The sequence below is a fragment of the Natrix helvetica genome (genome assembly GCF_964273705.1).
Source record: "Natrix helvetica genome assembly, chromosome: 1".
In the NCBI taxonomy this organism is placed as follows: domain Eukaryota; kingdom Metazoa; phylum Chordata; class Lepidosauria; order Squamata; family Natricidae; genus Natrix; species Natrix helvetica.
This window is the reverse complement of record NC_138548.1, coordinates 60003447-60017764: the sequence shown is the minus strand read 5'-3', so window position 1 is coordinate 60017764 and position 14318 is coordinate 60003447. Positions and strand designations below refer to the sequence as shown.

Sequence of the window (14318 nt, the reverse complement as noted above, 5' to 3'; positions counted from 1 at the left end):
ATTCAGTTGTGGTCACCACGATGTACAAAAGATGTGGAGACTCTAGAAAGAGTGCAGAGAAGAGCAACAAAGATTATTAGGGGACTGGAGACTAAAACATATGAAGAACGGTTGCAGGAACTGGGTATGTTTAGCTTAAGAGAAAGAAAGACTAGGGGAGACATGATAGCATTGTTCCAATATCTCAAGGGTTGCCACAAAGAAGAGGGAGTCAAACTATTCTCCAAGGCACCTGAGGGTAGAACAAGAAGCAATGGGTGGAAATTGATCAAGGAGAGAAGCAACTTAGAACTGAGGAGAAGTTTCCTGACAGTGAGAACAATTAATCAGTGGAACAGCTTGCCTCCAGAAGTTGTGAATGCCCAACACTGGAAGTCTTTAAGAAGATGTTGGATAGCCATTTGTCTGAAACGGTATAGGGTTTCCTGTCTAGGCAGGGGATTGGACTAGAAGACCTCCAAGGTCTTTTCCAACTCTGCTAATGTATTGTATTGTATTGTATTGTATTGTATTGTATTGTATTGTATTGTATTGTATTGTATTGTATTGCATTGCATTGCATTGCATTGCATTGCATTGTATATCACTCCTCTCTGCCTGCCTCTGCGCTATTAAAGCAGAATACAGAAAATTTCCCAGAACAAAAAATGACAGAATCGGATTAAATTCTCTGCTCAATGCTGGATTCCAAATAAATGCATCTCCAGATGGCTGTCCAGCAGAGGACATGTCTTCTGGAGATAGCCTTAATTTTATTCCTAGTCTATCACAGCTATCTTAAATTGTCTTTAGTTCTACTTTTAACTACTTTGAACTATGGTGCTGGAGAAGACTCCCATGAGTCCCTTGGACTGCAAGGCAATCAAACTGGTCAGTCCTAGAGGAGATTACTGCTCTTTAGAAGTCCAGATCCATTAGGTGGTCAAATACTTTGGCCACCTAATGACAAGGAAGGACTTACTGGAGAAGAGCCAAATGCTGGGAAAGATTGAGGGCAAGAGAAGAAGGGGACGAAGAGAATGAGGTGGCTGGAGGGAGTCACTGAAGCAGTGGGCGTGAGCTTAAATGGACTCCAGAAGATGATAGAGGACAGGAAGGCCTGGAGGAATGTTGTCCATGGGGTTGCGATGGGTCAGACACGACTTTGTAACTAAGAACAAAAAGTTCTACTTTTAAAGTAGTGTTTCCCCAATATAAATCTTAACATGTAAATTTTCTAAAATGCCTGTCTCATTGAAAATGTCTGTAATCTGACCAAAAACCACTAGTTACTTTTGACTGTTGTGTGCATATCCCTCTCCTCCAGTTACTGGGCATTGTTCTCCAAGGCCATTTTGTTTTGGGCTAGAGAAGGCATACAGGCAGTCCTGTCTTCCTTAACAACCAATCCTTCAGCAACTGTTCAAAAGTTATAACAGCACTGAGTGAATGATAGTCATGATTGGGCTTTGAACTTATGGCCATTGGCAACGCCATTATGATAACAGGATCAAAATTTTAACAGTTGTAGCAACACTTTTGTAGCTCATACAACTACCGACTCAAGCTCAACCCCTCCAAGACGGAGTGGCTGTGCGTGCCAGCTCCCCGGTTCAGCCAATTAATTCCATCATTGGCCATTGGGGGCGTTCAACTTGCCCCCGTGGAGCGGGCGCGCAATTTGGGCGTCCTCCTGGATGCCCGGCTGTCCATGGATGACCATGTGACAGCCGTGGCAAGGGGGGCGTTCCACCAGGTTCGCCTGGTGCGTCAATTGCGCCCCCTACTGGACCGGGACGCCTTACGCACAGTCACTCATGCGCTGGTGACGTCTCGCTTGGACTACTGTAACGCTCTCTACATGGGGCTTCCCTTGAAATGCACCCGGAGGCTACAGTTGGTCCAGAACACAGCCGCGCGGGTAATTATGGGGAGTACTAGGTACTCCCATGTGACACCGTTCCTGCGCGAGCTGCACTGGCTTCCTGTGGTCTATCGGGTGCGTTTCAAGGTTTTGATAATAATCTTTAAAGCGCTCCATGGCTCAGAACCTAGTTACTTGCGGGATCGTATTCTGCCCCATACATCCCTGCGACCAATCCGCTCGCACAGAGAGGGCCTCCTCCAGGTGCCGTCCACTAGACAGTGTCGGGGGGCGGCGCCTAGGAGTAGAGCCTTCTCTGTGGCGGGCCCAGCCCTGTGGAATGACCTCCCTCCGGATATTAGGAATACCTCTGACCTCCGCTCCTTTCGTATTAAGCTTAAGACCCACCTTTTCCAAGCAGCTGGCCTGGCTCAACTTTGATCTAACCATTTCGCTCCTGACGGGTTTTTACTGGGTATTTTAATTATATTTAATTATCTTGGGGTTTTTAAATACTGTATTTTAATTGTTTTATTTATCAGCCGACCTCCTCCTTGTGTATGTCTCGGTATATGTCTCTGTTATATGTTTGTTCTGTCCACATATTTATTTCATATGTTTCATTGTACGCCGCCCCGAGTCCTTCGGGAGAGGGTGCGGCTAAGAAATAAATATTTATTATTATTATTATTACTTTACTAGAGGTTATTCACCTCACCAAGATGAAGACCACACCTGCAGAAATTCAATAAAAGAAGTGTCTACTGCTGACATTGTTTTAAAACTAAAATAAGCAAACATAATTTTGAATCTTTGGAAAACATATCAGCTTGAATTTCTTGAGATACAATAAATGGAATCTCTGCTCTTTTAAGAAAGACAAAAGTAGAAATACATCTGGATCACCACTGCAGCTTGTATCTGAAATATTGTCTTTTCTCACCAGTTGTATAGCAAAGCAAAGTTAATTGAAAGAAAATATTGCTGTGAATGCAGATTAGTATGAAAGTTGTTCTTTAAAAGTGTAGTTGATCTGACCTTTGGTCTCAGCATCTGCTATTTGATCTTTGGCAATTTCTTCTTCTTCTTCAGCCATAGCTTGAAAAATGGCAGTCAGGAAAAAAAACAATAATTCACAAAGTGGGCCTTCACTGTCATTTCCTACAAGAGCTTCTTCTAAAACTTCTGTAAATAATAAAATAAAGTTTTAGTTTCTCTGCAACATCCAAGTACAAAAGCTTAAAAGATGCAGTTGGATCTGAATCTTAGCTTGAGAAATCTTCTTATTTTATTCTCTAATGTACAATTTTAGACGTGCAGAATCCAACTGGTTAACATGTTCAGGTGCATCCCCATATTGAAATGAAAAGGGGCACTTAGGCAAATGAAAGAGAACATACAAATGTCAAGATCTTGCTGGACTGTTAACTAAAATCCATATAAGAAAGGACGGATCGAATAAAATACTGGGGGGGAGGGGGGGCAGAAAAATAACTAGCTGTCCCAAACTGAATTAGAGCTATCCTCCCTATTCATTTCAAATTAACCTACTAAATGGAGACAAAAGTGTTTCTAATTAGGTAACATATTCCTTGTATATTTCTTTTTAGCAAGAAAAGAATTATTAAGAATCATTGTTCCTAAACCCTTTTTTCTAGGGGGGTCTTTAAGTGAGGCCTTCCTGGTGAATCTGTGAAGTGGTCTTGATCTTCCAGGGGACCAATGCAAGAGCAGCATAAAAAATGAGGGACCGGTTGTGCTTCAGACCTCCACCTCTATTAAGGAAGGGATTTTCTACTTTGGTATAAATGGATTCATTCACTCCTCACTCAAACCAAACTGAGCAATCATTCTCAATGACTCTCTACCTGCTCACCTAACAAGACTATTCAGATTAGGTAAGAAATGGAACTGCTCCAAAGGACATATATGGGGTTCCCCCTAACCAACTTGTTCAGACTGAAAAAATTATTTGGATAAGTAGCAAAATGTTTCAAGCCAGTTGCCATGACTCAACTTCTAGACAACTCTACCTGGACGACAAGAATCTTCATCAACATATCAAATTGCATTTTTGGAGGTGATAAACAGTATATTCTGTTCAAAGGAATATTTTTACATATAATCTGATGTACGCTAAAGTTATATATTTTTCAAACTGACAGCCAACTCACATATGAGAATTTGCTTTAAATGTAAGTAAATCTTTGAGACTTTATAAATTGTTTATAAATGGCCAGATATCAGAAATATAGTATATACCTTACTTCAAAACAAAATCCAAGAAAAAAAACTTGCCTAAAGTCACCCCATCAGGAAATTCATCTTGAAGATCAAATAGCTCCCCGAACGCATGGAGGAACTCCAAAACCATTACAGCATCGCCAAAGATTTCTGGAGGTAGTCTGGTTTTCACTGGAGTTGGAACTGGAAGTTCCTGTAATACAAATGAAATGTCAGCTCTTTTTTTGACAATGCCAGACCGGAAGAGGGTATCACAAACTGTCAAGAATATATTTATTTATTAAGCTTCTTTAATCCCACCTTTGTTATTTTTATAAATAACTCAAGCTGGAGGATATATCTAAGACTCTTTCCTCTTCCTATTTTCTACATCACAACCAACCTATGGTGGATTGGGCTGAGGATGAATGGCTGGCCCAAAGTTACCCAGCTGGCTGTCACGATTAAGGCAGGAGTAAGAACTGGAAGTAATGCTTATACTACAAAAGTTAATGAAGCCTTTAGAAATGAACTCCCATGACTGCTATATATTAAACTTGAGTTCTACAGTATTTATAATGAAATCAAAGTTTAAATTTTGAATATTTTTTTCTTACCTACTTTGTGTAATGGAGTTAAATGATTCTCTTTTGTCATGAATGAGTTTTTACTTCTCCCTTGTTTTGTTGTAGGATTTATCTACTTTCAGGCTTCTAATCTTGTAAGAACTGTTTCCCACAAGAAACTTGAATATTTATTATGTGTAGATGAGGGGTTCCCAACTTTTTCTATACCCCACAGCCCTAGAATGCTTCTGATATATTCTCACACCTCTTACAAAAAATAATAATCATATGCATATAATTTGTTTATAATTATGCATATACACTATAATTTTGAAATTTCTAAACCCAGGTTTTTGCACCCCCTGGAATATTGTCTCCCACCCCCAGGGGGTGCGGGACCCCAGGTTGGGAAGCCCTGGTGTTAATGAATACCAGATGGCAACCATGGATGAGAGGGCATTTGTACAACTCTATCTCTTGTGCTAATTGAATTGTTTCTAAATCGAAGGCTCTAATCATAGTTAGTCACTTCTTGGCCACCTCCTGGTTGAATTTCTTCAACGCACTCTACATGAGGCTGTCTTTGAAAACCATCTTGAAGATGCAATGGGGCCCAAATGCAGAATTATGGGTAGCAACAGACATGCTTTGGCTTTGCTGGTCTTGGTCACTGTAATATTTTTTTTTTAAACTTACTTTGGTATATCCATGTGATGCTACTACTCCACAAAGTGTACTAGCTCTCAGTAGACCTTGAATGCAGTTCAAAGCATCACTTATAAAGCCCTACATGGCACAGGGCCATGTTATTTGTAGGACTGCCTATGTCTATTTTTCCCACCCATCCTCCACACTATACAGGCTCAACAGATATTATTCAGATCCTGAGATCTTGGCTTTGTCATCTAATGGGGCCTACCTTCTCTACTGCCATGACTGCCCATTGCAATAAACTTCCCTACCGAACATTCAGGCATATCAAACCCTATTGAAGAACAATGAAGACTTAGCTTTTCTCCTGTGCAGGAGGCCAGGATGGTAAATAAATCTGTTTTGGCTGGGAGAGTGCCTGTTATGACTAGCTTTAGCCATGTATTGTGGATTATTGTCTTGATTTATATTTTATTTTATTTTGATTATTTTTATTTTACTATTATGTTATGTATTACATAACATTAGTCAAACCCTCCCCTCCCCCAAGGTTACAACTTTTTATTATTCCTATGAATTTTCAAGGCTAGGAAGATTTTTTAAAACCTTTCCCTTTTGCATTGGGTTGGCATTTCTTGTTTACTTAATATTAGTATTTTTAAATAACGAGCAGATTTCTCATGGTTTTTTTAAAAAAATACTGAGATTGAAACAGAAAAATCACACAGAGAAAGATGACACAGGAAAAGATATCACTTCTATTATGATAGGCAAACCTTTTTGGGTTGGAAACACATTCCGCCTTGAAACCATAAAGGATGGGCCCAGAGGAATTACAAAATTAGCTGATACAATTAAATTGAAATTTTCAACCTCTTTTGTATAGGTTAAGAAGCAAAATGGAAAGGCAGTTCTGATAGGGAAAAGTTAATAGGTGAAAATGAACGTCTTAAGCCTCCAAAAATTCAATATCTTACACTCTTCTTAGCAGGAATCTACATAAAATTTCATAATCCTATATTTGGGGATCTTGAAGATACAAATGAGATATTGTGCAGCCTCCTGAGTTTCATTCTTCATGAGGGTGCAGGATGCTCATTGCCTATTTACAAAGTGGCCCAGCACCCTTTAACCCATAGTAATGCCAACACTGATGTCTGAATTTTCTATTCACTTCCATGGGAGGGAAAAATGGCCACTATGACAAAATGAATGCCCAGCTTTAAACTGAGCAGCATGTACATATTACAAACATGGAAACCAACTGCCACAATTAAATAGGAGGCTTAAAATTAAACTGTTTGTCTCTTCTTGTGTTGGGCACACTGATAAATTCCAAACAAACAAATATTGGTTTCAGGAATGTTAGAGAATCTGCATTGTAACAGAGATGAGAATTCAAACACAATGATGATCTATTGATCTGTATCTAGAACTTCTACCACAAGAATAAATAACTTCCAAGGGCTCTAGTGTTAGGCTAAGTTTTGCAAAGCATGTCAATGTCCACAGAACAGAAGTAAAAGAACCACTTTTATTTCTTACTTATTTTATTTTTATTTTATTGAAGTGGATTATAAAAGCAATATTGTAACTTGGCTCAAAAAAAGTAACAATCAAGAACAAGAGCTGTCTGCTATTGTTTTCTTCACCAGTAGAGAACACTATGACATTATATGAAGTTGCTTCTTTCAGCTGTTTCTAATCAGTAAGGCCTGTGGGACAGTTTAGACATTGAGTAAAGTGTCAGTTTCACAACTTCATTTAAATATTTTTTTCAGAGTTTCTTTTTGGAAGGAATGGAGAAATTACAACATTTCCGCAACTGATGAATAGATGTGGGGGATATTCAGACTTCAATAGGAATTAAAGAAGAACATATAGGAGACATCAGAGCAGATGGATTGGGAAGTACTAGTTAGGGAAGGTGAATATAAAGAACAGGAGGATTATATAAAAAAACAAGAGGGAACAGAGAAAGGGCCTAAAAGCAGAAAAGTGGTAGAGATATTAAGGAAGCAAATAGGAAACTCTACCTTTTAATGCAGAGATGGAAAAGCAGTAAATGGGCAGAATGTACTGGGGAAAGCATAAAGGAGCAGACAAACACAATGATATAAAACAACAGGCAAATAAAGTAAAGGGAAAAGTCTACCATCTACAGTTCTACTGTCACATGTGTATAATACTATTCCTTATCCCCAAGAGTCCTGTCTAACACTTTTCTGCACTCAGAGATATTCTTCCATCCACATAGATAGTTTCTGCTGGTTAAGTTATAGGCACTAATCATTGTCTTTCCTAGTCAAAAAGCACTTCTGCTTGCTAGGTAACATACTGGATGTATGGAACTACATGTGGTGGTCCTTGTTTATTAATGATCACTTGTTCAACAACTATTCAGATGGATTCGTAACTGGCTGACCAACCACACTCAACGTGTAGTCCTCAATGGAACTGCATCTACATGGAGGGAAGATGCAGTGGAGTATCCCCAGGCTCTGTTTTAGGCCCAGTACTCTTCAATATCTTCATCAATGATTTGGATGAGGGAATAAATGGGGAACTCATCAAATTTGCAGATGACACCAAGCTGGCAGGAATAGCCAACACTCCAGAAGACAGGCTTAAGATACAGAAGGATCTTGACAAACTTGAACATTGGGCACTATCTAATAAAATGAAATTCAATGGTGAAAAGAGTAAGGTTCTACATTTAGGCAACAAAAATGGAATGCACAGGTACAGTATAGGTGGTACCTTGCTGAGTAGTAGTAACTGTGAAAGGGATCTTGAAGTCCTAGTGGACAACCATTTAAATATGAGCCAGCAGTGTGCAGCAGCTGCCAAAAAAGCCAACACAGTTCTAGGCTGCATCAACAGAGGGATAGAATCAAGATCACGTGAAGTGTTAATACCACTTTATAATGCCTTGGTAAGGCCACACTTGGAATACTGCATTCAGTTCTGGTCGCCACGATGTAAAAAAGATGTGGAGACTCTAGAAAGAGTGCAGAGAAGAGCAACAAAGATGATTCGTGGACTGGAGACTAAAACATATGAAGAACGGTTGCAGGAACTGGGTATGTTTAGCTTAAGAGAAAGAAGGACTAGGGGAGACATGATAGCAGTGTTCCAATATCTCAGGGGTTGCCACAAAGAAGAGGGAGTCAAACTATTCTCCTAGGCACCTGAGGGTAGAACAAGAAGCAATGGATGGAAACTAATCAAGGAGAGAAGCAACTTAGAACTGAGGAGAAATTTCCTGACAGTGAGAACAATTAATCAGTAGAACAGCTTGCCTCCAGAAGTTGTGAATGCCCCAACACTGGAAGTCTTTAAGAAGATGTTGGATAGCTATTTGTCTGAAACGGTATAGGGTTTCCTGCCTAGGCAGGGGGTTGGACTAGAAGACCTCCAAGGTCCCTTCCAACTCTACTATTGTATTGTATTGTATTAGAACTAACAACAATGCTGAATGAGTTTAGTTATGATTGCTCTTGTTAATTACTTTGATTGCAGCATCCCCACGGTCATGATTGTCATTTGTGATCATCTTTGACAGATTCCTACAATCAACCAATAGGTAAGCTGACAAGTGGTCGATGTCTTCACTTAACAACCACAACCTGAAATGCTGAAAGTTCCTTTAAAATGTGGCGTGGTCACATGATGTCATGCTTTATGACTGTGTTGCTTAGCAATGGAAATTCCAGACCCAATTACCATACTTTTGTAAGGACTACCTGTAAACAAGTTACTTTGCCTCACTATAAGTACTCTTATCAAAAGTTAGCATAATTTCAACTTTCCCCTTGCTTCTTGTAAGGGATGAGTTCAGACCATAGATAAAGAATTATTTACCCTGGTCCTTAGGAAAATGGAAAAAGGAGTAGCAGAAAAAGGAGTTTCCTTTGGTCCTAACTACCACTCCTTGCTTTAATTCTGTCCACCATGGAGTAAAGAAGGAATGCAAACTTTAACAGAAAAATATCCTGCCTTTCTCATGACTAGAATGAAGAGATGGATGTATTTTCAAAACATATACCATGACCATGCAACTTCTGGCATTCTATGTTTAACATGCCAGATCCTGCTATGCTGATTTGGCAGGTTTGAAATTAAACACATAATTAGCATAGGCTGATACATGTCACAGAACAGTTCTCAGTTTCCCATTTTACATTACCTTAAGATCATCACATTCCATGTCTTCTCTGCGCTTACTCCACTGTTTTAGATGTTCCAGATATTTCTTTTTTTCCTCACGTAGTTTTTCTCTTTCCTTTAATTACATAGAAATTTGATTAGGAAATAGTTTCCTCACTTCACTTCAGAGGTGGGTTGCTCCAGGTTTGACCTGGATCGGGCAAACCGGAGTGGCAGCGGTGGGAGGCTCTACCCAACCACATCACGCGCATGAGCGAACCAGTAGTGAAAAAAATGGAAACCCATCACTGCTCTACCTCCTCATTATTTTTATTTTAATTATTAAATGGAAAATTAATATAAAAGATTAGAAGAATAGTCTTCACATCTCAAATATTTAGGGTACTATTAAATTTACTGTATATTGTAACACAAACATGTTTTTAATAGAGTGTTCTTTTGTTTTGATGAAGTCTCCTAGAACTTCAGTATTGTATGAATAAAAGGCACATTTTTTCCACATTCATACTGTAGGAATAAATAATTAAAAACTACAAATGAAAATGCTCTTATACAAGTTTTAATTGCCACATAGTAAATCTTAAGTTTTACCGAACATTTGAAGTATTAGGCAGGCGATCTGGACCCACTGCAGGAAAGCCAAAAGTTAGTGGGCTGGAGAGGCTGGTTGGCCAGGGGAGGCTCATCTTCGTGCGGCAGCAGATGGAGGCAGAGGCACAGGATGGAAGGCAGGTGATCCTGATGCGTTGCACAGGCCGCAGACAAGCCAAGAGACGCAAAGATGAGCCTCCCATGGCCGCCCACCTACTCTAGCCCACCGACTTTCAGCTTCCCCACGGCTCACGTGGCACGTCCTGATCGCCTGCCTTCCCCCCCTCCCTCGTACCTCTCCCTCTGTCTGTTGCTGGTGCCTCTGTGCAGACAAACCAAGCCATCCGCCACTCTAGCCCAACTCTCAGCTTTCCCGTGGCCTGTGTAGTGCATCCAGATCGTGTGGCTCCCGCCTACCTCTGCCTCCACCTGCTGCTTGGACAGGTAATCAACTCACCTGCACGGGCTGAAGCTGCTGCCGGACACAGTTGGCCCATCTGCTCTTGCCACCTCCTCTGCTGGCCACAGCCACCCCCCTTCACTAGGGCTCATTTATGGGGTAGAGCTTATATTAGGCACATGCTTAAAAATTCAGGTGAAGGCTTATTTTGGGGAGTGTTATTTTCGGGGAAACATGATAGGTATGAAGTAGCTTGCAAAAGCCTTTTACTCCACAATGACATTTATCTCAAAAAAAAAACCCATTGCATTTGTTCTTCCTCCAAGGTGCCAAGTCTTAACAATTCCAATTAGAAAGTACCAAATAAATCTACAAACGTGATTGTCACCGCCACTTCAAATCTAGAGTTAATAAAAATGTCATGCCTTTTCTTTTTCTATTTTCAGTCGCTCTTTTTCTTCTTTCTTCTTTAGTCTTTCTTCCTCCACAAGCTTCTTTAATTCTTCTTTTCTTTTTTCTTTGTCTTGTTTCTCTTTTCTCTTGAATTTCGTAGCATTTGTTTTCTCCCTTTTTAATTTTTCTATTTAAAAATATATACTGGTGAATTAGAATTAGAGCTACATTTTATAGATACATCAAGATAAGATATTGAATAAAAAGTATTTTATAGTTTTTTAAATCAACCAATTGGGCATTAAATTAATACAATTCAAAACAAATGGTAAAAGGTAAAATTCTCACAGGTTCAGCAAAAGCAATTTTCTTTGAATGAGAAAAAATAGCAAAAAATGCTGGATGTTTAACCTAAAAGTATATGCTCCCAGCAGAGATACCCAAAGCATCAGCTCACTAAAAGCAGCAGGCACTTATATTGGGCAGCAGTCATATAGGAAAATGCTAGAGGCAGAAGTTCACTTTAGTGGACAGATATTGGACCCATCAGATTAGATGTGACATGAAAAACAATTTCGAAACTTCCAGTTGTTGATACAAACATAAAGGGAAAAAAATCCAAAGATGAAAGAATAAAATTACAAGGGAACATGTGTCATAAAAACATGGGAAGCTCAATGCAATGCAATGCAAAATGAATCTGAGCACCCCCGAGTCAGATCTGGGCCTTGAGTTTGACACCCCTGCTTTAGTGGGAGAAGATAAATTTAGAGAATTGTACTTGTTATCAAGTTGGAAGGGTACAGGAACTTTATTTTGCTTTACAGGTACTCCTTGCTTAACAATCATTTGGTCAGTGAAGTTACAACAATACTGAACAAAGGAACCTACAACAGCTCTTCAAAGTTCCATGAACAAACAATTACAGTCACTGGTTGAACTTACCGCTGGTCCTCATATGTTCTTTTTCTTTTTGGAGTTTTACTCTTTCTTTTGCTATGTTGCTTAGATTTCTAGGACTAAAGTGTTCTTCAGCATCTTTGTACTCCTAGGAATAAAACTAAACTTCATAAAGTAGAAAAATATTCAAAATCTGAGTATTTCAAGGACTTTACATGGGAAGACCTGTTCTATTTTTACCAAAATGAAATGTTTTGCAAAGTCAAAGGGATTTTTTGAGAAATAACAGCAAGATTTGATTTAACCCCTGCCCGACTTTCTGTTTATTAATTTATTAATAAATAAATAAATACATGTATTTATTATTTTTACAAATAACTCAAGGGAGCAAAACATATTTAACATATCTTCCTCCTCCTGTCTTCAAAACAACAACTCTGAGGTGAGGTGGGCTGAGAGAGAGTGACTGGCCCAAGATCACCCAGCTGTCTTTTCATGGCTAAGACCAGAACTCATGGTCTCCCACTTTCTAGCCTAGTGCCTTAACCTCTAGACCAAACTGGCTCTATATGAAAATATGAATACTAATTGGTTCTCCATTTGTTCCACCTATATCTGGGAAACCTGGGTGCAACACCTGAACTACGTACAAGCATAGCCCTTCCTTCTTCTCAATTTCTAAGATTAAATGAAAAAATATCAATACAAATGTAAAATCATATAAAAATAGATAGCACACTTTATTAAAGAACCTCAAAATGAACAATAAAATTCAGTTGGATAACCAACAAATCTAAAGTATAACATGGGTGATATATTCTAATATATTCTTAAAAGCTTAAAATACTATAAGACATTCCATACCATTACTAATCACATACGTCTCTATTAAACCTTAAAAATACTTGATTAACATAACTGGAATCAATAGGAAAAAGGAAAAAAAGGTGTAGAAATTATCAATACATTGAGAAAATACTGTAAATTATATGTAGATTATATGTCAAATTAAAATATAAACTCTAAAATTAAATTTGGGATTTGGCACGGTTCCATATACAAATGTAATGTAAAAATGATTTCTAAAGAGAACTGAATTCTGCATCAGATTAACTTTTCATATTTAAAAAAAGGTTATTTAAACATTGAAGCTTAGTCCCAGTTTTGTTAGCCATTCTACCACATAGGGCACTAAATCTTTTCCAATGAAGAACATATAAAATCCATGCATGCAACAAATGCCATTCCAGTTTATATATATATATATATATGAAATTTAATATATATATATATATATATATATATATATATATATATATGAAATTTAATAAAAATATCTCAAAACAAAATGGGATAGAACTTTCACATTTTATTTTCCAGTATTTTTGAACTTTGCAGTATTGCTACCACAAATGGAAGAAGGTTCCAATCTGTCCATTACATTTCCAGCATAACATGGAAAAGGAATTACTCATTTTAGCAATCAAGACTGGAGTACTCTACCAGCAATAGAACATCTTGTACCAATTGTGTTTTAAGTACAAGTAAACACCAAGTCAGCAAGGAATTGTACATATGAAATTCAGATAGATTTGGTGGTACTGGACATTCCCTAACCTAATACACTCCAGCCGTGTTTCAATAAAGCCTCTATAATAATCTCTCACAACCATCATGCACAGTGACTGAAATTGACAGGAGTTGTAATCAAATATATTTTAAGGGAACCAGGTTGGGAATGGCTGGAATAGAATGAAATTTGTAGGAAAGTTAATAGATATTAGTTGCATTATGTATTTATTTTATTACTTTTGAGGAGATTTTAATGTAGATTTGAGGATGACTATATAAATAAATTATACTGCCAGCATCCCTTTATAAGCCCATCAAATCTGAATACATTATAGCCTGCTTGCTGATAGATGAATAGTTGCAGAAGATTATTGTCTGACTTACATGATCATCAGATGTCTGCCTTGAAGATCTTTTTTGTTTATTTGAAGAACTGAACATAAAGGTGGGTGGATTATCAGGAAAGAGACAGAAAAAAGTCTGTTCTGCTATCTTGTATTTTGCAATTGATATTGCCTTGGGAAAGAAATGTGAGGAAACAAGAGTCAACAGATATGTTGTGTACAAGTGATAAATCATTGAATGTTTTAGGACTAGAAATCAACTTTTTTTCTAGTTCACACCATTGGAATGCCTACAACTAGGGGCAAACCAAATACGAGAATCACAGCTATCCTGAAGAATCAAGAAGGGAGAAGAAACATTGTTTGTCTATTCCAAATAGTCTTTATTTGTATGGACAAATAAGGTTAAACTACCCTTTCTTCAGAGGTCAAATAGAAATATCAATTACAGATAGTTCTTGACTTATGTCTGGTATTTAACATTCATTTTAAGTTACAATGGCCCCAGAAAGTGTGCTTAACTGCCCATAAAGGGCTTCCAGCCATCATAAAATGTTATGCTGCACGTCCCCCATGATGACATGACCACATTTTGGGTGCTTGGCAACAGGCTTGCATTTATGACTGGTAGTGGCATTTGGTGGGCACATCACTAGATAGATTTG

At 38.3% G+C, this 14318-nt stretch overlaps 1 protein-coding gene across 2 annotated transcripts in view; it reads right to left on the bottom strand.

The window, feature by feature from the left end:
• BAZ1A (bromodomain adjacent to zinc finger domain 1A) overlaps window positions 1–14318 on the bottom strand; it is a 52288-nt gene that overhangs the window by 22892 nt on the left and 15078 nt on the right. For both annotated transcript variants that reach the window (XM_081937600.1, XM_081937601.1), the window contains exons 7-12: window positions 13694–13825; window positions 11783–11885; window positions 10870–11024; window positions 9473–9568; window positions 4142–4280; window positions 2882–3028 (exon numbers count right to left, since the gene is read on the bottom strand). In XM_081937600.1, coding sequence (XP_081793726.1) covers window positions 2882–3028; window positions 4142–4280; window positions 9473–9568; window positions 10870–11024; window positions 11783–11885; window positions 13694–13825 — 772 coding nt within the window. The remainder of the gene's footprint in view (window positions 1–2881; window positions 3029–4141; window positions 4281–9472; window positions 9569–10869; window positions 11025–11782; window positions 11886–13693; window positions 13826–14318) is intronic.